The following is a 24,373-nucleotide window of genomic DNA, read 5'->3' as shown; positions in this document are numbered from 1 at the left end:
CGACGACGACGACGACGCACCGCGTGACTGTAACATCGATTGATCGCGAACGCGCCCGCGCCGTGTTCTCGACGAGTTTTTTTTTTTTACACCGCCGTCACACTACTACCACTACTACAGCTACTACTACTACTACTACTACTACTACTACTACTACTACTACTACTACTACAGTACTACTACTACCACCACCGAGTCCGCGACTAATACCGATACACGGACACTGTACGAAACTCGTGCGCGCCATCCACACACGGGTTCGTCGCGTAAGGTCCGCCGCGCACCGCAACGGTATAATAATATTATATAAGATCAGTTGTTATTGTCATTACGATGTTACGAGTTTTAAAAGATTTTTGAATTTTCATCCGGCCCACGCACAACATTTCGTAGGTACTGTTGGTAAATATCGCGTAAACACCGTAAACAGTCTAACGTTTTCCGTAAGTCTTCGCCGTCGGTTGTATACGCGATTACACATCATAATCATATCGCTCAGCGGCGCACACGACGAGACATGGGTGCCGTTGATTGCTGCTGGGAATATTCCTACGGAAACTGATCGAATTCCCACTGACCGGATGACTGGGGTAAGTGCATTGCGCGTGTGTTAGCGCCGTATATATTACTATAATACAATATGCCTACGAGTGCCTATAATATTATGTGTAATGTGTGTGTGTGTGCGTGTGTGTGTGTGTGTGTGTGTGTGTGTGTGTGTGTGTGTGTGTATGTGTGTGTGTGCGTGTGTTTGTGCGTGAGTGTATGTGTGTATAATCGTAGGTACCTGTGCATTAGCGTGAGGATACGTTTTTTTTTCGAAATGGTTTTCGGTCAAGTCGACTTTCACCGCGAAATCTCCCGACGTCGTTTTAATAATAATATAATATAATGTTATACACCGCCGTTATACAGGTACCTACTGCAGGTGTCGTCCATCCGCTTTAATATTTCATTTTATTTTTACGCAACAGCACGCCATACGATGACACTCGATGTACATACAGAAATTCTTTAGGACAACGCGAGAAAAAAATCGTATGCCTCCTCTTCAGATTCTTCGTATTATACCTACGCCTGCGTTAAACACACACATATATATATATATAGTTATTATTATATAGGTACGGCCGTCGATCGACGTAAACCTCATTATTTCTGCGTTATTGCAACAATCGCTGCAACACGCTCGATCTCTTCAGCTGTGACGACTGACCGAATAATAACGTGCGACCGGTGAAAATAATATACTTCTTTTTGCCTTCGAGAATTTTCAAACTGTTTTTATTTTTATACTCGTATACATACGTTCATACAGCAGTAAATTCATGCTGTAACCGTTGGCAACATTTCAAAATTTTCACGTGACTCGTACAATTTTAAACAAATTTACATATTTTTCATTATTTTTGTTTAATTAAGACTTGAACATAACTGATATCGTCTGGTGCATCAGGTTTCTTAAGTATCTTTTTTTTTATTATCATCATTTATCGGATAATTTTTTTACTTCACTCAACATGTTATAATTTTTATCAATAAAGTGACTCATACATTTCTAGTGTAGGTGTTTTGTTTGAAGTAGTTTTGAAATAGTCGTTTATGTAATAAGCAGCGTTATAACTCTAGATTGATATATAGCACATACCAAATTTTTAGCATTTGCAACATCAAATGCAAAATTAATAATCGTTAAGATGTCGTTTTGCAGATATTTTTGAAAATTAGAATCTGATAAATATTAGTAAAATATAATATAATCTTAAAATACAAATACTTAATATGTATACATTAAATTATCAAATTATCAGTATTAATAAGCTAATTGCTAATCAGTTATTGCATTTATCGTTATTAATTATTTGTTTATAAATCTTAATTATTTTTTTTACGTTCTAAAAAGTACAAAGTATAGGTGATATGAAAAAAGAATTCTTATATTTTTAGAAATAAAATACAATTTTTATTTGTGTAGAAATTAAAAATATTAATTATAATTTAAAACGAAATTTTTGTGTTGTAATTAAATTATGATCTTTAATGGTGAGTATTGTTTGTGGAGTGGGAGTGTAAGTTATTAAGGGTGGTAGCGTGCAAAGCTAAGTATGGTAGAATATAAAAGTTAACAAAAATGTATAGGGATAATATCTCAGAAAATAATAATATTGTCAATAATTTATTGATTTATACATAGAAATAATATTATATAATATATTCATAAACATGAGATTTAACAAGAAATTAAATGGTTAAATCATTGCTAGTTTTTACCTTCGATGTTTTAATTTGTATTCTAACACTGTAAGGAACCATACACAATCTAAGTTTTCTTGTGAATTATTAATATATTTGTAAAAAAAAATAAAAGCGCAGTATGATATCGAATAACGACATCAATACCTTAATTTTAATGAAGTCTAAAAATACTGTTTTGAAGTTTCAAAGTGTAAAAAGTTTTTGATAATAAATCTATTTATTAATATTTTTTGTTTAAAAATAAAAAAATTAATAAGCAGATAAAAAGTTTAGAATTATGTAATATCTTGAAAAAGTATATAATATATACAATTTATTATAGTGTCTTTATATATAATTACCTATATCACCAAATTTAAGTTACCTATATTCAAGTAAAAGTACTTATACCACTACTAGGTACTTATGTTTGTGTATAGAAATAAAATATTAACTGTTTTAAAGATAGTTTACCGCTTCATCGGTCGTTATCATCTGAAACGTAATAAAAATTATTCCGTCTTAGTTTTGTAAATATGTTTATTTTACAAAAATAAAATAAAATACAACCACACGTTACAGTTAATAATTACTAAATACACAAGTAATTTAAGCAAGTTCCTACTTACGCAGTCTTAACCTTTAATCAAATATACAAATATCTTTAATTTAAAATTAATTATTAAAATGTTTGTTAATTAATCAAGTTTATTCTAAAATTATAATAATTTTTAAATACAAATCAATAAATCATTTATATAAATATAATATTTTATTTTCTGTGGTTCAGCCATAATTTTTAACAGCCAATATTAAAATTATTAGTCATTTTTAATTTAAAATATTATTTACATCCACACATTTTTTTATGTATATCAAGAATAAACTTTATATTTTAAAACTAAGTTACAAACTACTACTCTCTTATTCATCAAAAATATTCTATTAACATAATTGATTGCATGTTAATTTTTTTCCATTTATTTGTGTATTTACACCAACATTATTATCAGGAAAATATAAAATAAAGTTGGTTCCTGTGAACTATTCCATTAAATGCGTCAATTAATTAATTTTTATTGTATATAATTATGTTAAATAATAATTATTTATTTAAAATTAATTTTATAGATGTTATTTGAAATTTAAGTAGCATTGATTTTTAATGACATCGTTTAAAACATTAATACTAAGAGTGCATGTTATGTGGTTATTTTATTCTAATTTATGCCTCATGGCTGACGTAATTACAATTTATAATTTTCTTTGATGTAAATAAATAAGCATCGTAAATATGCATGGATACATAATAATACGTCATATTATATTGAACAACAATTTGAATGATTTCTTCTAAATACATTCAACAAATTATCAAAATAATAATTCATGTTTTATGGTATTACTGTAATCGCCCGTGTGAGTAAATAGGTACAAATATTATACAAGCGTATAATATTGTTTTTGAATATTATGTTTAAGGCTGCTTGCAATACTCAATAAACCATAATATTTATGAGAATTGTTGTGAATCAGTTTGCAGTTTGAAAGCTCACCAACAACGCTGCTCCATGTCGGCGGTCTGTTACGAGGGTGGAGTCGGCGGTAGATCCCGAGCTGGGCTTAGGCTCAGCCTGAACAGGAGTATCAGTGAGCCGGGCCCAGCAACACCGTCGATCACTGTCACTACGCCTACGACCTCAAAACGATTTCGATTGGAATCGATACCTAGTCTACCGGTTAGTTTACCCGCTAGCCCCAATTCTGATGGTACAAATTTAAGCGGTGCTCTAATACTTAACAAGGTATGCGTTTTTAAGTGCAATATTGTACGTAATATATAGTAATCGTGTTGGCATAATATAAACCCATTATATGTTATTTTATCAAATATTTATTCGTGCCGACTAATCGTTGATCTATATCCGCAGCTATAAACTGATTCACCGAGGAATGACTTAATATATAAAACTTGATACCTTAGGGCACCTATATCATAATGTAACGTTTGTATTGTGTTATCGCACAGTAATAATGTCGAAAGGTTGAATATATCTAGCCGGGTTAGATCTATTTTCTGCTGTAATGTTATACATCAGCAAAATAACACGTCATTCGTTTTTTATTTACTATTACATGTTGTATTATTACAATTATTTATTATCGTAATTATTATTACTTATATCGGAGTTAATTATCGTATTATTTTAATACAGGTAAAACGAATGAGCAGCGATTATTTTAGACAAAAAATGGAACTTTTTGGCCCGGCGGTCTTAGCTATTGACTGTCGGTCTTTCGTGTGCTACAACGTCAGCCATGTCAGAGGTGCTGTGAACGTAAACGTCGCTGACCGGATTAACAGACGGAGATTGCAAACGGGAAAAGCAACTTTGGTGGAGTTGGCGTCTTCCAGGGATGCCAAAGACGCTCTTAGGAGACGTGGTTACAGAGAAATTGTGGTGTATGACGATTCGACTACAGATTTAGACAGAGTGCCCCATAACCATCCTCTGATGCTAATCCTTGCTTCGTTAGTAGATGATGAAAGACAACCATCGTTTCTTATCGGTAAGTTACTATAAATTGTAGAGCGCAGTTATTAGAATATTTGAGCCTTGAGAATATTATAATATTATTAATAATAATATTATAATATTATAATATTATAATATTGTAGTATATTATGTATTTATTTTGAATAATTTTAAATTGTATGACTTGCGCCTATACATTGCAATTCAAACCCCATCTACAACAGTAAATATTTTGTACATTTATTATTTTTATATTATAAGCTATTTTTTAAATTATCTATTTTAATATACTAAACCAACATGTTCAATATATACAAAATTTGTAGGTAGGTAGTATCAAATATGTGAAAAGCAAATAAATATGTATAAAATCAATTCTTGACAAGTGATAATAATTGTCACTTTAAATAAAACTATCTTGACATTACATAAATAATAAGTATACTATTGTATAATTTTTTTATATTTATAAAAAAACAAAAACGTATAAGTATAACATAAGATATCATTATAAGGATATCAGCGCACTGTTTTATTTCTTGCCTACGCGCAACATATACAAAAAGCGTTTACGCAAAATAATTTTTTTTTATGTTTTTGAATAGTCTTAAAATAAAAATACTCATTATAAAAATTAAAGAGAATAATATTTTTGAGGGTAGGTATAACTTATCGATTTATCTAAATATCTCAAGAAAATTAAATAGTCGTTTATAATAAAAAAAAAATAATAATAACAATAAAAAATATTTTTAATGTTGAATACAGAGTTAAATGATAAAAAAATATAAAGCCGATACGTCAAACCCTTAAAAATATTATTCTCTATATATTTTTAATAGGTGATTTAATTTTAAGTTTTTGCGGTTTCGCTCTAAATTTCTTATTTCTCATTTCAAGGCGTCTGCATATATTATTCAATAATTACGCATATACAATGTGATTCGTTTAACAATTAATAATCTCGTTTCTAAAAAGTATCGATGTTTTATAAAATACTATGAATTTAATTCAAACAAATAATCAATTAATCATAAGTATTTAACACTTAGATAAACGGAGTAATAGACGATTTTTGGAATATCCCTATGTCACTTCCCATTACGTTCTGTTCATATAAAGTTTAAAAACATAATCTAGAACTTGAATTTTTATGTTAATGCATTTTTTAAAATACAATGACTAAAAAGAATTCTGATTAAATATGTCAACTTTTCAAATCAAATACATTTTCATAAGTATTTAAAATTAAAATTTAGATAAAATTGGATATTCACATGTAAAATAACGATTTTTCTTCAAACGGTTATATTTAAAATGTATTAACTCATAAAACAGTATAGAGTATGCAGACTCATTTAATTACGATATTTATATATCTGTGAACATACAAAATACATAATATCATAAGATAGGTATGACGCATATATGACCACAGCTTATAAAAATTACATATCACTAAATGGTTATAATAATTTTTTTGTTTAGACTTGTACACCATACGAGATTAATTAATATCGTAGATTAAAAATTCGTTATTATAAGATTCACTAACTAAACTATTATTTATGTCACATACACTTTTTATAAACTTTTAAGTTCAAATTTTTGATGATATTAGATTTTCAAATATACCTACTAATAAATTATAGACTTAAATAATAACAAATTTTCCTCAAATGATTTTTATTATTTGGTTCATTGATTATAATTCAAAAAATATTAATCTTATACTAAAATATCACACTATTTCTTAAATTATCATTTTCTTTAGGTACACAATGCAATTTTCCAAGTATTTAACGTAAGATTAAGTTATTCGTATTTTTCCTCTGCGAAATTCGATAAAAATGTTTAAATACTTAGTTAAAAAGCTTTAAATTTAAAATAAAATACTTTTTTATTAAATTTAAAACATTGAAATTACATTAAACATTACAAGTTTAAATTTCGACAAAATAAGATAAACGAAAAATAACCTTAAGTTATTTTGATGTTTTGGCTTTACTTATAATCAACTACACTATATACTGTTGTTCAAAAAATTAAAAAACTTTGTGCATCTATTAATTCATATTAAAATATTTTACCAAATCTTGACACTAGTACCCCTAACAGATATAACGAATTTGATGTTGTTTAACGTCTTAACTCTTAATAGCATTATAACTTGGAGTTCTAATAAACAATTTAATGTAACTTTATTATAGAAGTGTGTAATTAAGAGACTATTTCATATTATTATTTGTAAATTTATTTATTTGTTTATTCTTACAGTATATTATCTTTGACCTAATTTCTGTCACGTAGTAATACAATAATGCGTTGCATGATCTTAAATAAATAAAATTATTAAAAATTACCAAATTATTATGAAAACTAATTATGGACAATTACTCAAAGCTTTTGAAATATATTGTTTTGTCGTAGTTTTATACTCTATTATTATAGTAAAAATTTAATAAATCTATATGAATTAGGAAAATTAAAGCAAATTGCTATCTCAATTATTTATCAAGAAACATCTGATTTTTACACAAAATTTAAATTCTTATGGCTTATTTGTTTAAACATTTAAAATATTTTCAAAATAATTCCATGAAAAAAAAACGGATAATTTTCTTATATTTAAATTTGATAACAGTTTAATTTACTCTATTATTAAAGCTATTTCTACTCAAAATGAAAATTGCTTGAACACAATGTGCTTCTGTGTGTGCCATACGGTCTGCGGAGACAACAAAATATGTTGGTGTTAGGTCCACACAAGGGATGAAGAAAATGGTGAATATATTTTATGTTATAGTATCATTATATTCGTTAACCTGTGTTTGGCCATTATTCATGCTCCACGCCAAATTTTAATAAAAGGTAAATAATTGGTTCCCCTCTTAATTTAGTTACATATACTTACATTCTGTTAAATTTATTATTAAAAATTACGAAGAAATGATTTTAAATTATATATCTTGGTTCCAAACACACTTGTAAATTGTATACTAAAAATTGACACATAGAAGTAGATAGGTAGGTACCTACTAACATCATCAGTCAACTTTTGAAAATTGTCTGGAACGAAAACAAAATATGACATTATCATTCATATAGGCTATTGATAAGGCTATTTATAATTGTGAAATCGCGTTTATTAACAGTATTGTTGCATTCGCGTTTTATACTTGACTACTATTTTTTTCTATTAATAAGTAGATTAAGATTTCAATGAAACATCATACAATTATCAGTATAATCGAGCATGTAATATGTAATAATTACAAATTAAAAAAAAAAATAGTAATAAAATTAAAATATTTAGGTGAAAAAACATATAGTTTGACGTAATTGTTAATTATGCGTTTATACGTGAATTAATATGTTGAACTTTATATTCTTAGCGAACTCATAATACTGAAAATATTATCAATCATTATAGCTATAGCCGTTATAAGTAATGAGTATTATTTTCTGTATAATATTGTGCAGAGATTTTATTTTTTGTTTTCCGCTAGCAAAACTTTAACTAATATAGTTTATAACATATATTATGCTTATTAGTTATTACAATAGCGGCTCTTTGTTAGATCGCCGCGTATTAAGATTTACCTCTCTAACATTAAAAACACACTATTATATTTACCTACTACTTATCATATACGATTGCCCATACTAAGTTCATTGTAAGTTTGATTGAAAGACTATTGGCGTTTAGTTATTGAATAATGAACGTCCACTATGTACCTAGTATAAGTATATACACGAAAGACCAAATGAAAACATTTATTTTTAGTCCCCTTTGTGCTACTCGCACAAACTCGATGTCTACACACTTTGACACCGATATTAACAGTTGAATTAAAAATATGGTTTATTTTGAGAAACCATTGGCACAACGGAATGAAGCATCTGCCATCCTGTACGTAGACAAAGATCATCTTTACCAGGTGGAATACATATGATTTGAACATTAGACATTGCGACGCGATGCGCATAACATATAATACCATATTCATATTACCATCGAACAAAGAGAGTCCGCAGATAATACTCAGCACAATCCCTGTAAATCTACACCAACGCGTGACTGCTGACGAGTATCAGCTGTTTTATAATTTTTAATATTATTTATGTAATATGTAAATCTGAGCAGTGAGCACAAGAACACGTTTCCGGATGTAGTTTCTATTTGCTATTTATTTTTTTTTTCATCCATATAATTATTGACATACGTAAATATAAAACCATGTAAAGTTATCAAATTATATTTTATAAATTAATTAACATACAATTATAACACTAGATATTTATAATATAGGGTTATTTTTAACAGTGAAAATCTTCAATTATTTTTCCAAAAAGTAGTATAACTATATATATTTTTTATTTTTCTAAACGATACTGTAATACTTCATGTTATTTGTAATTGAAATATGAACTACTTAAATTTATTAATCTCCGTAATGTTACAGATTTATTTGAAAAAAAAAACTGAGGGGAAATAGTATAAAAAAATCTACCCTAGGGGTAGCTTTCTTTTGCCGTGGGGTTTCCTAGATGAGTGTTCTGTATTTTGTTCTGGAAACAATAAACAATAGTTATCCAACCAGCAACCCTTCTGATTTCTTACAAGTGTTGTGTATGTGTCATCAAGTGTTCGCGAAGGGTACACATTGTATTGTTGTTATATACTTATGCCACATGTGCATTTAACTATATTTAATGTTGTTTTCGAAAAATGGCCCATTGGGTAATTGCAATTTTTATATTTTTATATCCACAATGCGCATTGTTGGGTATCGCCTTAAAAAGCTGAATCATTTAAATATCCTTGAAATAATTAAATTACTCGGTAGCATGAAACGTTTTATTATTTTACACCACCTATTTAGTTATTACTAATAACTTATTAGTCTAAAACAACCTAGACTGTGATGACATTATTATTGTTTCATAAAGTTATTATAATATTCTAAATAACTCTTAAAGCAATATACATACAACTTTAACTCTAATTAAAATTTACCACTTAATAAATAAATAAATTTACTATCAAACACACTATAAAATATTTTCAATAATTATATTATGGAATAATAATAAAAAAAGGGAAATTCAAATTGTTATAAATACCGTAATATTGGCGCATTATAATCGAGGGAAAGGGAACGGTCTATTATACTATTCAACTATTGTACGAAAAATGTTGTTTCAGATTTATAAATTATTCAAACCATCGGCTTTAGTAAAACTTAAAACATCTGGTTTGTTGTACGAGGGTTGTCGCGTTCGTGGTGTGCGTCCCTAATTGAAAAATCCCAATGGATTATATACTCGCGTATACAATGATGACTAACGATACAGTATCCCTTTTATTTTTTGCCCTTAACTGTATCATGTGGTAAAGCCAGTAACTACCGTCCAAATCTATTTCAATAGAGCCAATTAATAACGTTAAACGGGTCAGAATTATTATTATTTAACTATTAGTTGTATTTAAGTGAAATAATAATAGGATCAAAATAGCACTGTAAATTATACAGTATACACATTAATAATGAACTATGATAATATATACATAATATAATGTGAAATCAAATCACGTACGACTGCTCTAAAACAAATCCATCCAAATAAATAAATGTTAAGTACTTGGTAATTGGTTTTATTTAAATACTATTTGATTTTAAAACTGAAATTATTATCTTTAACCGAACCTCGTTTTTATAAGGCTTAAACTGTAGAATTAAAAAATAATATTGAAAATACATGGAAATATTCATTATTGTTTAGTACTTGATGATACCTAATACAGTAGTACCTACTATATTTGTTAGGTTAACCTAATCTATATTGGCTGTTAAATTATTATTCATTATATAATTTTAATGATTTCTTAATATCACTGATTAGAGCCGAATTATTTTCATATTTTTGTATGAATTTAAAATTGATATTTTTAAATTAGTTTTTAATATGAAAATTAAAATTGAAAATTTTAACGAATGTTAAATACAACAGAGTTACAGTCATTCAAATTAATTATAATGTCATTAAAACGTTATTCAACTATCTTAGATTTCTATACTTTTTTTTATTGCTCAGACTCGGAAGGGTTATCCTAAACACATAATGCGTTTGTCGAGTTAATCATTTTAATCGATTCATTAACATGCGTGAGTCATACAGATTTTAAATTTATCGGACTTTTCATATGCTTTGTGAGCGCTCCAAATGCTTAAAGAATATAATACATACCGAACATGCGGTTGACTCATGTTTATTGTAAACGACATAATATAATGTTTTCCAGATTAAAGATTGTGAGAAAAAAAGACGTTTTGTGTTTATTCTAATGGTTTTTGTTGAACAAAACGTAGACGTTTTGTTATGCATAGTGACTAAAACAGATTCAATACGAAAGCTATATATAAGTACAATATACGAAAGGTATTATAACAATATATACGTGCATCGTATGTTTTTAATATGAGATTTAAGAGTTGAAAAATTACCATAACATTATTGAATATAAATACAAAATAAAAAAGCCCGCACTATATAATGTGCTAGTTTCGAAATTGAATTTTTCCAACCCCGATCTATTGTCGAGCGATTTTAAATGATTTCGTTTTACATTTTTTTTCCTTTTGTATTCGATAAGATCTAATATTATTATATTATGTATGCTTTGAGTGCGTACAAATTTAACTTAGGTCATATTTGCTTCTAACGTCGCAACAAATATCTATGTCATTAATGTTTATTATATTGCAGTAGGCACCTATATACTATTAATGACAAACGTTATGATTCATACGTTATTATCCACATTAAATTATTACCTTAGGATGATTCAGTGTCGCAGAACTATAAAGGAGTGGTAAAACATTGTCTATGAGACGACTGTCCATGTATTTATAGGTTTTTCTGGGAAATGGTCATACGATGCCGATATTACTGCATAATTCCAATAATTAAAAAAGACTATAAAAAAATTACTCGCTCTTTTTTCATTGCGCTTTATCAGTGTCTATTTATAAATATGATAGTTAACGCATAGAATAATGCTCATACAGGTGCTTATTGTAGTTTCCATTTTTCACTCGGTCCAGGTTACAGTATAATGTAAATAATATTTTTTAAATCACGGCAAGGATCGAGGTGAAAGGCTGTAATGTTTTCAAACGAGGGTTATTGTATACATACTATACTTCTATTACAAAAGTATCCTTGTTATTGTTATTACTGTTACGATAGCCGCTTTGCGTCGTGAAAGCGGTTCGAATAAGAACGAACAGAGTAATAGTCGCAAGTATGGCTATTAAATTATATAGATAGTGTGCGTATGTTATTAATGTTATTATATTATTGTACCTCCTGCTATCTCCGGCGTGCGTATTGTTTTAAGTATACGGTATCCGTACACCAAATGACCGCTGTAAAAAGTTCTGCAGTCTAAGAATACAACGATGGATGAGTGTATGATTTTTATATTAAGACAATTGTATTTTGAGTTGACAAATTAAAAATATTAACTACAATAGATCAGATTGAGTTCGTGTCTAGGGGCCGGAGATACGTATTTCAGTTGTTATATTTGCTATGAATTTCTCAGAATGTTTTAAATAATAAATAAGATTATAGAAATCATTTTTATTTTGGCTTATGGTTTGATACAGATGTACAACTAAAATAATTGTAAATTGCAGCTCTTAAGTAAATTAAAATACCTATTAGTATACTTAAATCAATTATAATTATTTAAATTGTTTATACTTTATAACCTTATTTATATTCAATGATAAAATGTTGTGTATAACACTAAAACATTAGGTACGTATATTTTTTCAGAAATTTTAATTTATCCTATAAACACTATATTGTCTATAGAAAAAAGTGGGCCAAACACAGCAAATAGTTTTACCTAATAGCTAATACAGGAAAAATTAAAGTTTTACTTTTATATACGAGATAAAAAAAACTGTGTTCTTCAAATTTCAGTGATCTTAAAGATTCGTTTACTAAAACATTCGTGATTCAATATTATTAGGTATATTTAATTTACCTAATATGAGTATACGAAAAAATATGTATAAATATTAGTTATGCATGTAATATGTCTGTTGTAACAACGGGTGTTACCTTGAAGTTAAAATTGTGGGGTAACAAAAAAAAAATAATTTACAAAATATTTGCTTTGTGTTTATTTTTCGAAAGTGAAAACATTTGTTGATTACCAAATATCGACTTTATCATGTGTAATTTGACCATTAATTTCAATTTCATTTATTTTTTTTTTTAATATAAAATTAAAAAAATATTTTTTTTTTTAAATAATTGTATAAGTAGGTAACATCATTATTTTGTATAATATAATTGTATATATTTTAAAATTTAACCAAACTTGGCTAAAGAAATTTTACAAAAATAATCACATGAAAAATATATTTAACATAAGCGCATTATTATAGAATACATTATTTTATAAAACGATCAAAAATAGTTTTGATCTAATATTTTTCTTCATATTAAAAATCAAAACTTACAACTTTAAAAACGAATAATTTTCGTTAATACTTCAACAATTAATATTTAATATAATTAATACATTTTCAAAGTCCTCAATACTTCTCAGCAATGCCTATCCGTCTTAACATTTAAACATGTTAATCGGTTGGCAAATAGTTCTATTTTTTGGAAAAGCTTGTAGACATAGCGGGGTTTAAGAGAATGCAAATTTTTATAAAACTTTTTGGTCTATGAGTAAACATAATATTTTTTCGGGAAAGTGAACGGTTTAAAGCAAAAAGCACGTTGCGGGAAAAAACATTTATATCACTCAATTAAACAATAGGAAAACTTAAGATTAATATTTAGATTTAAGTATAAACAATTGAAATATAATTTGTATGGTATATTATTAATATAATCATTTTTAGTAATAACTTTACTTAATTGGCATGATATAATTTTAGGTTGATGACTAAATAAGAGATCAGACATCCCTCTTAGTTGGGGTTTGGGTATTTCCTTTTTAAAATCAAGTTGAACATAATATAATCGCGTATAGTCTATTCTTAACTGTTCCAAAATAGTCATTCGTTCAAACACTTCAAAAAATGTGTCAATAATACTCATTTGTATTTATTAGATGACATCATTTTTTTTTTCACACAAATATGCATAATAATTGTCATATTATTTTTATATATATACGTAATCATTATCTAAATTTAACGAATGATACGTTTAATACATGAAAAATAAATTTGTACTCAAATGGTTGCACATGTGCAAACAATAGTGATCGCTTAGAGATTTATGATTTTTGACATCTATAAATTATATGTATATATTTATTCTTGTAATTCGGTAACGAAAGTGTCAAAATACTCTTAGTCAGTATATACTTATATATATCAGCGATGTACTCTATACAATATATAGAATGTAGTATAGTATACATTCATTATACGGATAAAAGATCCACGCTTATGCATACAATGACGATCGTGGCAAATAATGAAATGTAGTAACGTTGTAAAAATAGTGAACATGATATCATGCTGGAAATATTACGTCATGGATCATGGGGGAACTTCTTTACAAATGTTGTATGCATACACACAATATTATATATTACGCTGGCGAGACGAATTATTGTTCTTTCTGTCGAATAAACTTTTTATTTGGGTCGACATATTATACTCAATTGTACTTTTTATACCAGTTTTCGAGATATAAAGAATACCACAATTTTAATGACTTTATAAATTTTCTATTTAGTATTACTCAGAAACATACAACACTTGACTTGTGATTTATAACATACCTATATCGAATAAATTAGTAGGTATATTTTTCATCAATTAACTAATAACATTAAGTAAATCGAAAATTATTTAAATAAAATATAATTACCTGACTTATACGAGTATTGCACAATATTATATTGAAAATAAATATAATAATCGTTCATTTTTAAAATATTATAGGTCGAAAATAACTTATTATATATCTATAATGGACAACTTAGTAGGTACATTAAGCATTTACAGTAATATAATAATTATTCAATTATTGAATTATAGTTATAGAAAATTATTTTTTATCCTAATCGATATCAAATTATCAATTATCATCTTAGGTTTATATTTTTTGAAGTCTACTACTATTGTTAATAATATCATGCGATGATTTTATGTCCAAGAGAAAAGTAACAATGAAACGGGTACAAAGAGTCGATGAGTTAGTATTTTGAAGTATTTTTACGATTAAAATTAAATATTTATTTTTTCGATTGATCAAATTAACGACAATTAAGAACAACCAATGATTTTTTTATTAAGATAATAGGATTAATATGCGTTGTATAAAACAGTAAAATTCATGTATTTAATTTTGTTAAGATGAGCTAAATTTTGTAACAAAAATATAAAAAAATATAGGTAGGTATTAGGTATAATATTAATTTACTGATATTTAAATTTTTTTTTAATGAAATTAAAATTATGAGCGTAATAGATGTGACATCTAGCCTTGTGCACTAATTTTGCTTAAATATATCATAAAATATATACGAGTATTGAGCTTATATTTAAAAAATGTGTAGGTATGCTAGTAGTATGCAATAATATGCATTATACATAAAGTATGCAAAGTAAAAAATAAATCATATGCATCGATATGAAGTGATTCAGAAACATTATTATAACCAAATTTATAAAAGAACCCTGTAAAAAACATACTATGCATATAAATCTTAGAGATAGTTAATATTTTTATTTTTGTACACGATATTTTAACGAATTTAAGGACAGTAGGTACTTATATAGTGGCTTATTAGACATTTTTCGTCTAACGTTTGTTCGAGGGTGATGACTGCACGTAGCTTCCGTTGTCCAATAGATAATATCTCATAAATATGTTTAAACATACGATGTTCGATGAATAATCTACAAATCAGTTATACTACTCAAGCGAAGGAAATTATTTCCTACAGGCAGTTAGTTACGTTCGATTATATAACATGAGTACACTAAATTGGATTTATAATACAGTCTAGGTATTATCTATTATACCTACTATTAAAGAAAATTATAGCTCAATATCGATGTATATCGCGTGTCAACGTCTGAAAAATGCAATATGTTTTTAAAATCCTTTTATACTATATTATCATTATTTAACATGTTAGTATGCGCAATTTTATTGTAAGTTATCCGTGCTAAGTCTTTTATTCTGCAGTTTACTAATTGATTCGCAATTGAAAGTTTTTAAGATTTAAGATAACACATTTAAACCATAAGTATACACCTATGTCATTATTTATGTAGTAGTCCTTGTCATATTTTCTTTGCAGTCCTAAACTATATATATATATGCTCACCAAGTTACGAACTGTTTTTCCGGAAATCTGCTTGTATATAGGTACACACTACACACTACACAGTACATATTAGGTAGGATTCTGAACTATATCACAACACTAGTATAGTAGTATACAACTGATATTTTGAGTAAATTTATTTTCGTTGTTCTTCCGATATGACTGGTCATTCTGATTCAACGAGGAAGAAATGAGGAAACACGCGCGTATCATAAAGGTCTCGGAGCATATCAAGGCCAAACAATTTTGTCATTCCATCGTATAACCGGTTTTTCGATAATTGTTACCTAACTATTATTATTATACACGCGAGATGCGATTTAGTGATGCATATTAGCGTTTACGCAGCCGGCGATAATTAATAATTTTACTCGGGAAAAATATTTTCACAACGTAGACGAAATAAAGAAAAAAATATCATAAATGCAACATCGCAAGTACTTTTTTTCTACATTTGAAAATTCTTGTAATATAATAGTATATATTTATTACTATGCTAAAGTAGTACGTCTCATCTATATGATTTAATCGAATGACTCATTCTTAATGTACCTAATATATCAATTGATTATGGTATAGTAAATGACAAGTATTATAATTGAACTCATATCTGATTAAATTGTCAATAATATAGATAAAAATACGATATTTGTTTGATGACATTGTCTTATAATTATATATTATCTGAATATCTGAAACCATATTATTAATACTTAATAATTTTGAATTCGTCATTTTATTTGTTTACTATGTATATGTATTTATAATTGGTTTATTGAAATTCAAATAATTTTATCGTATAATCGTTTGATAATATTTAATTTGTTGAAAATATTTATTATTTAGATCATTGTTATAAATTATAATTTAAATACAGCGAATTCAAAATGAACAAAATTTGTAGTTGAAAAACAAACATGTCAATGCAATAGCATTATATTGTCCAGATGAAACCCAATACCACAGTGTTTTAAACACGATGTCGTCATTTGTAGGGCTCAACGCGTATAATATAGAGGATATATAATTTTATAACAATATAATAAATTATACGAAAATACTATACCAATTTATTTTTATTTATCGTTAAGTAGTTTCATATATCAAAAAACGTCAGTTGTTAAGTACCCGTATTCGTGTATGTACAATATATTATATAGGCCCATTAAATATCCGACGAGTAATGTGATGTATAAATCGTTGTTATAAATATATTACTCGATTATAGCGTTAAACTTTTGTCCAGACAAATAAATAATATCGTTTTACCATCGTATATCTCCTAGATACTTTTCTTGAGCCACGCCGACTAATGGTGTTGACGGTTCGATTAAAAATCAGAATATCAATCCACTCATCGGTTTAATTATTAATTATTATTCGTATTTCGCACGATAACGATCGAATTTCGATAAGTGAAACAGACTTTGTATCATATACGCTGCATTTATGCGAACACAACTGGTAATAAATTGAAGGGTGGCGATCTGTTTCACAAATACAATATTATTAAATTATGATATGACGCTATAGTGGCGTTTGACGATCATTATGTGCAAAATTTGATTTCACACTCCGCCGCTCGGTCAAACGGGGCGGAAAAATCGTTCCCGGTTTTTGGCACGCATTCGTAACGGTAAACCGACAAAATATCCTATGGATAAAAATGTATTTCATACCCAAATAAATTATAAGTTAATATTATCGTTGTATACATAAATGTCAGTGAGTAATTATTTGCACCGTAGGGCGTTATGAATATGAAATTAAAATTAAAAAAACACAAAGGTAGTTAATAGTTTAATATAGTTTACATAGTAGACAGCGCAAACATTTAAATATTATAATTCAATTATAATTCTCGCAGTATGTAGTGTGTACCATACGCTTACCGCCTACCACACAACTAAACGAGTAAATTAAATTGAATTTATTCTCAAATTTTCAAGTTAGTTATCAATTTATTTGAAATATCGAGTTTTAATATAACATACATTACTTTTTCTAGATACAATATATGTATTAAAAAAAAGTTTGACAAGAAAAATAGAAAATTATTGCTGAATAGTGAATTGTAAAGTTCGAGCCTAAAAAGTTTATCCGAATTTAGTATTATTGATGTTTGGGCTTAGTTTAAAAATCAACGTTTTTTATAATATTATAATTGTGGACTTAATTCTAATGAACAGTTAATTTTGTTTGAGACGATGCGTTATATCGCTGACGCAAATATTTTATGTTAAAATTTTTTTTCCAAGTCCTAAATATATTTTATGATTATAATAACATGTTATAGGTATCCAAGAGTAAATAATGTCACCACTGCATTATTATTAATTAATAATAATGACTAAACAATAAATAATTGTGTATGTAAATTATAATTTTTTTTTTTTTTATTTATTCAGATTTTTTTTTACCGATTATTTTACTATATTATGTACTATCATTATCGTAGAGTAGGTATACATATTACACACCAAACGCATATTTTCTCCAATACCTGTGGGATTGCAGTGTGTTGCATTAAAATATTATATTGATAACAATAACAGTGGATTGCAAAAATGATTTTTTTGTTTTTTTTTACTTTTGATGAGTGTATTATCTTTATGGCGGGTGATACATCATGCGCAATGTACAATACGCAGTATATATTATTCATAATAATTAATAGAAACATTATTTAATTATTTTAATTACGTCGGTCGAGACGCGAAAAATATATCGGCGTCGGCGCTTGTTTACGAAAAGTCTAATAATAATAATAATAATATAATACGCGCGCGGGGGTATGTGATGTGTACACTCTCATTCACGGCGGCGGCGGCGGCGTTGGTTGGACCGAGGGGAAGGCGAGCCGAAGGGGAGGAGACAAGGTCGGATGACTAATGCACAGCGAGAGAGGTTACGATATTATATTATACCAGCCGGTTTGTACGCCGCCGCGTAGTAGTAGTACGATGTGTTTATGCGTTACCCCTCTCTTGGCCCCTCACCGTGTGACTATTCGCCCCTCCCAGCCAGTGCGCCTTCCGTGTTCCAGAGGACCGCGTGCGACCGCGCTCGCAGATTCGAACGTCGCCAGTTGTCATCAATCGACTCGCAATCGTGTAACGTGTCGCATGTAGCTGATCGTAACCGCTTACCGCGTATTCGAAAAAAAAAATGTGTGTGGTACAAATATATTGTGCGTAGCCTTCCGTGGGCAAACGTTTTCCCTCTTCGTTCTCGACCTCTTTCCGACGGATTCGCACAGTTTAATATAATATAATATAAAACATTGTTATTGTATTTCAGTAATATATATTTTTTAACAGTTATAATATAGTATATTATAATATTATCATACACGTTTTATAAGTATACATAATCAACAGTCATATTTATTGAATATCGTTTCGTGTTTTGACCAACTATTTACAATACGATAATTATAAATAATAATAACAATATTAAAAACATTCGTGTTCGCGTTCCCGATTGTTGTAATATCATCTTCAATCTACTTTTACGGAAAAGCGCGAAGATGACCGCCGCAATAGGACACAAGAAACTCACGCTTAAGCTCAAACTTTCCCTGGACGCTTGTCCCACTTGGAGCAGAATCCGTTCAGGTACGCAAATAACCATCAACGGATCGATGACGATCATTTCGACCCCTCCCCTTCCCTGGGCTAATGTTATGTGCGACTGTGCGAGTAATCATGATCTTATTATATTGTGTTCTATTGTAATATTATTAAACCCATCTGTTTGGTGCATACGCAGAAATCTGTTTGATTTCATCTATTTTACTAAAATTTGACCATTGTTGGTATATACCCTAAAACCAATAGTGGTTAGTAATTACTAATCATTTCTCAGTTATTAGTAATCATGTATGTGTTATTATAAAACGAAAATATATTTAGAACTGTTTACACTTGTGTCTTGTATTCATTTTACACACTTCGCATGTATAATAATTTGAATCATCAAAAAGAAAGTTACAAGTTACTCATAGTTGTAATAATACTTGTATTTCACTAAAAATAATATACAAATAGTAATACTTTGTTTTATATTGAAACTTATTTATATAAAACAACGCTGATTAATGCTTTAACCTCAATACCATTAGATATTTAATGTCACTCTTTTGACTTAATCAAATTACAATTTCCTTGTTTACCCAAACGAAATATATCTTGAAAACCGAGACTGTTTACTTTAACTCTATATGAACATATTTTTACAATTTGATTGTTTTTAAAACTTTTATTCTATGTTTGTAAATAAAGCGATTTTATGTTATTATTGCGTGTACAAACATGTCGATTTTGTTTATAGAACACAGAATAATTATTATTTAGAATTTAGATCAATCTGAACGACCGACGATATATTATTACATAATATATCAGTCAATTGTTATAAAAGTTACCTATACATTTAGTGTTATATCTATTGATGGATACCGATCGATCTCAAATGATACTATCATGTATAATGTAGTACTCTACCTATAATGCATTAATAGTAGAACAGCCGCTAATCGAATGGAAATATTATCTTCTCATCTTTTTATAATATTAATTAGATGCATCAGATGGTCTTTTTAACACAATTATTATTTTATTTTTCTATTTAGGTGGCCACAAAGAATTCCATTCCCGGCACAAGGACATGTGCGAGAACTCCCTGTTGCCGGCGCCGCTGAGCGCCAGCTGCCCTCCAGATGTGGACCGCGAGTCTATGGACACCCACCCTCTGACCAAGGTGCTGCCGTTCTTGTACCTCGGTAACAGCAAGGATGCTGACGACCGGGATAGTATGACCGCCATCGGGGTGACACGTGTGTTGAACGTGACTACAAGCCAGCAATCACCATCCCCGACTATGGACCACCGCGCTCCCGGCGTCGTGTACAAGCGACTTTCCGTCTTAGATAACGGGCATGCTAATCTTAAACAGTACTTCGAAGAAGCTTTTGAATTCATCGGTAAGTTATTGATTATTATATACTATTCAAGGCCTTATACCCGAAAACCATCATTTCTGGTTTATATTATTATTATAGACTAAATTATGATCAATGCGTAGTTTTCGATACAACGTTTCGCTGCCCATATCGATCACCAAATTTTCTTTTTCGTTGTGTATTTAACTGCTGCAGGATATTGCCATTTGTGACATGTAATTGCGCATCAAACGAATACATACACAGTATTCATCATTGTTATTTAACGGTAGTGTGGTATAGATTAGGTAGTCATGCTCATAGGGGGTCGCTTTTTCTCCCGCGAAAAAAGGGCGGGAAAACAGAAGCAGTTTCCCCTACGTTTCCATGGACCTGTGAGTCACGTCAAAGTACGATGGCAGCTGTATTGTACAAGACTCCACGATAGTACACGTATGGATGACGTCATCGCCCGCGTTTGACCGAGTTTTATTGTTTGTATTGTTTTCAGTGACAGCAGCGGTGGTGGTTCCCCCTATATATCGTGTTGACAACGACGTCGTCCGCGGACACCCGTCCGGAAACACGCCACCCACCCCGCCCTTCCTTTTCCTATTTTAACAAAACAATAACATCAGTCCAACCGGTATTTAAAACCCGTATTTGGAAACTATTAACGGCAAACACAATTCCGTGTGTTATTAGGTGTACTATAGGGTGTGCCCAGAATCCCTTTTTCGTTTAAGTGGAACCTCCAACGACCGACACACGTCGACGATGTTTATATTGTTTTTACACGAGATCGGGGAAATGTTAGTGCGAGCGGATTTCTAGACGAGCGCACCGGTGCGGTTGTGTTTAGCCATTTATAGCTCATCGGCGCACGACCTCTCGCGTGAGTCACGTTGTGTTATTATACATATATTTTATAAATATATATATACGTCGTATCCGCCGTATACGCGGCGGAGCTGTTCACACCGATACCACTGCTGTTATGATATTATTCGAGTGCACGCGCTCGTAAAATATATTTTCGTACGTCTTGTTAAGTTGTGAACGTTTAGACTACAAATAGACGCTATTCGTTTTGTTTTGGTCATCGTTTTTTCGTAGTGTGAACCATACACATAAATGTATATTATGGTTTATCTAATATATATATACATATATTAGATTATTCCCAATTACCCGTCATCGATGCACCACTTTCTCCTCTCCCCAAAAAACTATTACTGCTAATGACTCATATATGTTCTTGGACGTAATGTAATTGCCCCGTGATTGTCACCCCTTTCCACGGCGTACACGCGGCGACAACCCCTATATACAATTCATGAGGGTACTAGACCCGTTGATGTCACAATAGATGACGTCACGAAAGTTCTCCTGTTGCCCTCTTATATATGCATAATATCCAGCTGTAGTACAGTAGCTATACAGTTCTGCAGAACTATTAATTTCAATAAAACCGTGGGATCCTGTGGTGGCGGCGATTTGAGCGTGAAAATTCAAAATTAGATCGTCCGCTTGTGCGACCCATACGATTATGACACCATAAGCGAATTGTTGTATGACGGGTCGGGTAGGGCGGGTGTGTAGGTGTGTTATGTTGGTTATAACGTACGTATAACTCGAAATAGACTCGTGCGTTTAGAAGTGCGTCTAGAGCCAAAATTAAAACCGTCAGTTTGGACGCGCATCGAGATTTGATTTAACGCTGGACGTCTACCAGATCTCTGACCGCGGTTGTACTTTTATAGCCAAATTCGGGTGCTGCTCGCGACTTGTTTATTTCTGGCTCGGTTGTCTGCTAAAATTAACCTCTAAACACGTGCAATAACGCCATTTATCGATAGCGGTGAGTCATGTCTCGCAGAGATGGACGTGGTATAGCTCATGTACAAATGACGGCTACTGCTGCGTGTAAAAAAATATTGATAATATCTGCCAATATTGATTTGTCGGGATTAATCATGCAACACGACCGCGCGCCAACATTATTTAAATGTGTTTTGATCGACAGCAAATCGATAAAATAGCATAAATCACGCACCGATAATACTCCCAAAGTTCCACTACCGTCACCACCACCACCAGCACCAGCACAATCGCCTCCGCTGACCGCTAAAGTCACGCCCGCGTAATTTATTTTTACTGATCGCGATCTGTTTCGTTGGTTTTTACAGAAGGCGCCCGGAAGTCCGGCGGAAGCGTTCTGATACACTGCCAGGCCGGCATATCCCGGTCGCCGACCATAGCCATCGCGTACGTGATGCGCCACCGGAATACGTCCATGGTGGACGCATACAAGATGGTCAAAGCAGCCCGACCGATCATATCGCCCAACCTCAACTTTATGGGCCAGCTGTTGGAGCTCGAGCAGAGCTTGCAGCAGTACGAACAGCAACACCAACAGCAGCAACAGCAACAGCAGCAGCAGCAGCAGCAACAGCAACCGCGTTGCGGTCAGTCTTGGGTCACCGGCCAAACAGCCGCAGACGAACTGTCGCCCGGGTGTAGCACATAAAAAAAAAAAAGAAGAAAAAAGGCCGCCGCGCCCGATGACTGTACGCACGCACACACGTGTTCACGTTTACGGGTTTTCGTGTGTGTGCTTGCGCGCGCGCGTGCGTTGGACAGAGACAAGGTACCATGTCCCCGCTTCGGGCATGTCAAGATAATATTATAATATTGGTATATGTATAATACATATATACGTATTTAAGTATCTGTATATTATTTGTTTGTGTCAATATTGCGTTCGAGATATTCCAACCTATATAATGTGTTCCTAATAATTAGTTTTTCCATTCTCGCGCAAACGTTTGTAAAAAAAAAAAAGTAAAAAATATTTATATATATATATTAAATAAATGATTAAAAAAGAAATGATAGTGATAATATAAAAGCACCTATATCTCTGTATCTATGTGTATATATAAACTTGCGTACGTATCCGTTTAAGAATGTGAAAGTATATATATATATATAAATATATGTTCGTATATTATAACGTTTATGTGCCTATTATTATTAATATCATCATCATCATCATCATAATCATTATTATTATTATATTGTTGTTTGTAATGTTATGAATAAAAAAAAAAAAAAATTAAAAAACTGCCCGTGTGACTTCGCGGTAGGTACATAAAAATATTATTATCGTACGGCGATTTCTTCGCAACTACGCATAATATAATAATATATATATATATAAACTTTTAGACACGATGTGATGACACCACTATATCATATACTGGTGCAGAC

At 30.1% G+C, this 24,373-nt stretch overlaps 1 protein-coding gene across 3 annotated transcripts in view; it reads left to right on the top strand.

Moving 5' to 3' along the window:
• The window catches only part of LOC112599560 (dual specificity protein phosphatase 10), a 39,548-nt gene extending 15,428 nt beyond the window's left edge, over positions 1-24,120 (top strand). For 2 of the 3 annotated variants that reach the window (XM_025346496.1, XM_025346497.1), the window contains exons 3-6: positions 3,772-4,040; positions 4,452-4,806; positions 20,792-21,142; positions 23,290-24,120. In XM_025346496.1, coding sequence (XP_025202281.1) covers positions 3,772-4,040; positions 4,452-4,806; positions 20,792-21,142; positions 23,290-23,630 — 1,316 coding nt within the window. In that variant the 3' untranslated portion in view covers positions 23,631-24,120. Of the gene's footprint in view, positions 1-165; positions 591-3,771; positions 4,041-4,451; positions 4,807-20,791; positions 21,143-23,289 lie in introns of those variants that run through there. The other variant, XM_025346498.1, reaches the window with a different exon arrangement.
• The last annotated feature ends 253 nt before the right edge of the window (positions 24,121-24,373 follow it).

Source organism: Melanaphis sacchari, unplaced genomic scaffold (genome assembly GCF_002803265.2).
Source record: "Melanaphis sacchari strain LSU unplaced genomic scaffold, SCAv2.0 Contig53_pilon_pilon, whole genome shotgun sequence".
Classification (NCBI taxonomy): domain Eukaryota; kingdom Metazoa; phylum Arthropoda; class Insecta; order Hemiptera; family Aphididae; genus Melanaphis; species Melanaphis sacchari.
Note: the sequence above shows the minus strand (reverse complement) of the source record. Positions and strands in the feature narration are given on the sequence as shown.